The 3,105-nt window shown below is 32.4% G+C and overlaps 1 protein-coding gene across 1 annotated transcript; it reads left to right on the top strand.

The window, feature by feature from the left end:
* Positions 1–226: 226 nt before the first annotated feature.
* LOC104223473 (protein BIG GRAIN 1-like E) lies at positions 227–1,902 on the top strand. The gene has a single exon (XM_009774924.2). The coding sequence runs from the start codon at positions 460–462 to the stop codon at positions 1,480–1,482; it is 1,023 nt and encodes a 340-aa protein (XP_009773226.1). The 5' UTR covers positions 227–459; the 3' UTR covers positions 1,483–1,902.
* Positions 1,903–3,105: the final 1,203 nt, after the last annotated feature.

The raw sequence follows: 3,105 nt of genomic DNA, 5'->3' as shown, positions 1-3,105 counted from the left end.
TGTTTTAGACTTGTTAGAAAATTGCTACTACTAATTAATATTTTATTATTAATTACATCTTTATAAGCTAATTACAGGTAAATTTCTATAATTATTTATTAGTTTTAACATATAAAATTAATAACTAACATGTTATCATAAATCGTACTGATAATTTTATATCGTCAGTGTATATAATGACTGATTCTATTCTACCTTCATAGCTCAATGCATTACTATATAAAAAGTCACCCTATCAAGCCATTACTCTCAATAATTTTGAAAGCAAACCCCTCCCTCATGTCCCTTCTACAACAACCCTAAAACCCCTCCTGCTTTCTCTTCACAACCACACAAATTGATCTCTCATTTCAACATCCTACATATATACTTACTTCTTTCTGCCTTAAACACATTACGCTCCAATCTTTTCTATCTTCAACTTCTTAGTTTCCTTTGATATATATACCTTTTCAAGTCATGTCCATCACTGGAATACATCCTGAAACTACTGAAAAAATGTCCAAGAAAATTATCCAATGGAGAAATAATGATTCAGGAGAAATTGATGTGTTTGAGGCAGCAAAATATTTCTCAGGTGCAAATGAAGAATATTATTCTGGTTATAATTGCAACAATGGCCAAAGTTTTCACAACAACAACAACAAGCAAAATTTGAGAGGTGGAAGAATGAGTTTTGACATGCCAATGATGAGAAATTCATCACTTCTTCCTACACAAACAAATACTACAACTACTACTTATATTATGGAAAAACCAATGATCAAAAATAAAGATCAAAAGAAATACAAGCAACCAAGTTCTCCAGGTGGTAGACTTGCTAGTTTCTTGAATTCTCTCTTCAACCAAACATCATCCAAGAAAAAGAAATCATCAAAATCTTCAGCTCAATCTTTGAAAGATGAAGATGAAAGCCCAAGTGGAAGAAGGAAAAGAAGAAGTAGTATAAGCCATTTTAGCTTTAGAAGCTCAAGTATTACTACTACTATTAGTACTAATACAAATACTACTACTAATAGTAGTGATTCAAAGTCCATTTACTCTTCATTAAATTCTGGTTTTAGAACTCCACCACCTTATACTCCAACTCCAACAAAATCATATAAAGATTTCAGAACCTTTTCAGATCAACAACAAGTAGTAAAGTATAAGCAAACTGCAGTTTTACAACATGAAGTATGTGGTGACAAGAAAAGCATGGATTATTCTTGGGATGAGAAGTTAAAGTTGAGCAAAAATAATGGTGAAAAGTATATTAAGAGCACAAATAGTGGATTATCATATGAGAAAAGCAAGACGTATAACAAGGTAGTTGATGTTGATGATAATGATGATGGTGCAGATAGTGATTCAAGTTCTGATTTGTTTGATTTACCAAATATTGACTTGGATTTCTATTCATCAAGTGGTTTGCCAGTTTATGAGACTACACATATGGATAACATCAAGAGGGGTGCACCAATTTCTAGTGGCGCAATTTGAAGGGAAGACTTGCCACTACGGTAAAGGTTGTACGTGCATCAAGTTGTCGGTCACAGGTTTAAGCTGTGAAACAAATCTCTTGCGGAAGTATAAAATCAGACTGCGTACAATAGATTGAACATGGTCCGACGTCTTATTCCCGAACTTTGCGCATAACAAAACCTTAGCATTTTTTATTTTTTTTTTGCCTTCTATTCGTTTCCATTTCCTTCACAAAATATTCATATTGAGTTTTTTTTTTTTTTTGGTGGTTGATGAAAAAGGAAGTCTTGATTTTCTTTGTCAGGATATGGGCATAGATCTGCCTTTATTTCTTTTTTGTGCTCCTTTAGAAGTTTTTGCAAAGCTTTTTACTGTATGTACAGTATGGAATGTCTTGTTTGCCTTGACTTTTAGTGATTTACTTTTATAGCTATGATATGATATGGGAATGGACTCTGGAGTGTAAGCACATCATATGTCCACCACTATAACAGCTTTGATATCATTATGCATGATTATTGAATATATATTAGGGATGTTTCAATCTCATGATGGAAAATCCAACCATAGTCATAATAACATTATGGAATATATATCATATTATCTTTGACTTTAGTGATAAGCATTACCAGATGTAACTTCTTATTCGAAGTCAGAAATTTCGTGAAGGGTGTTCAAAATTTAATATATACATATAAAAAATATAATTTTTAACTTACATACATAATATAAGTTCTTATATATACCGTATAATAGTTCCATGAAGATTGTTCGATTGATTACCCTTCAATGTGCGCCGCTGATATCATCCGCGGTTTACTATAATAATTAAGTTACCAACCATCGCCGTTGTTGTGTATTAGATGATAAATATAGGATGAAATCACTTATAAGATATTTAAGGTAAATATCTATGATAATATTAGTTAGTAACATTAAAAACAATAACCATATACCATATTTGTAATTGAGTTAACCTACATAGATCATATAAAAATTTATACATATAATTTAAATCCTTAAGTATAAATCAGACGAGCTTAATTAACTGGCAATAATTTTCTCTTATTGGGATTAGTACAGTAGATTTAGCATTTGATCATATTTTGCATGCAATATTTAGTTTCTCATTCTTGATTAAGTTCATTTCTTCTGTCGAAAGGATACAATCTAGGTAGACAAAATTGGGAGGTGGCCGAGATAAATTAAAACGGTTTTGAATTTATAATTTCCACAATATTAATGTGATCAGTTATAGCAAGTTAATTTATTATTACTCGAATTTCAATTTATCATATTATTCTGATGGCGCAAAAAAAGTATAAACTAATATTACTGTAAAAAAAAAAAGTCTGGGAAGTTTTCTTCTAAGACCCGTGTAAGCCAGGGAAAGCGTTGAAGGGTTAGTAGGAGGACCGTCGTTTTGGGTTTGCTTGACAGGACCGTGGCTTGACAGGGCTGGTGTCTCTGTAAAAAGTTTCCTGTAACATAACCGATGGTCCTTGTATGACCCGTGTTAGCTAGGGAGGGCGTTGAAGGGTTAGTAGGAGGACCGTAATTTTGGGTTTGCTTGATAGGACTGTGGCTTGACAGGGCTAGTGTCTCTGTAAAAAGTTCCCTGTAAAAAAAAAGTTTGGTGCA

The sequence above is a fragment of the Nicotiana sylvestris genome, chromosome 10, assembly GCF_000393655.2.
Source record: "Nicotiana sylvestris chromosome 10, ASM39365v2, whole genome shotgun sequence".
Classification (NCBI taxonomy): Eukaryota; Viridiplantae; Streptophyta; class Magnoliopsida; order Solanales; family Solanaceae; genus Nicotiana; species Nicotiana sylvestris.
Note: the sequence above shows the minus strand (reverse complement) of the source record. Positions and strands in the feature narration are given on the sequence as shown.

Excerpts from the sequence above, each read along its gene's own strand:
- LOC104223473 (XM_009774924.2), top strand. The coding sequence starts at position 460 with ATGTCCATCACTGGAATACATCCTGAAACTACTGAAAAAATGTCCAAG.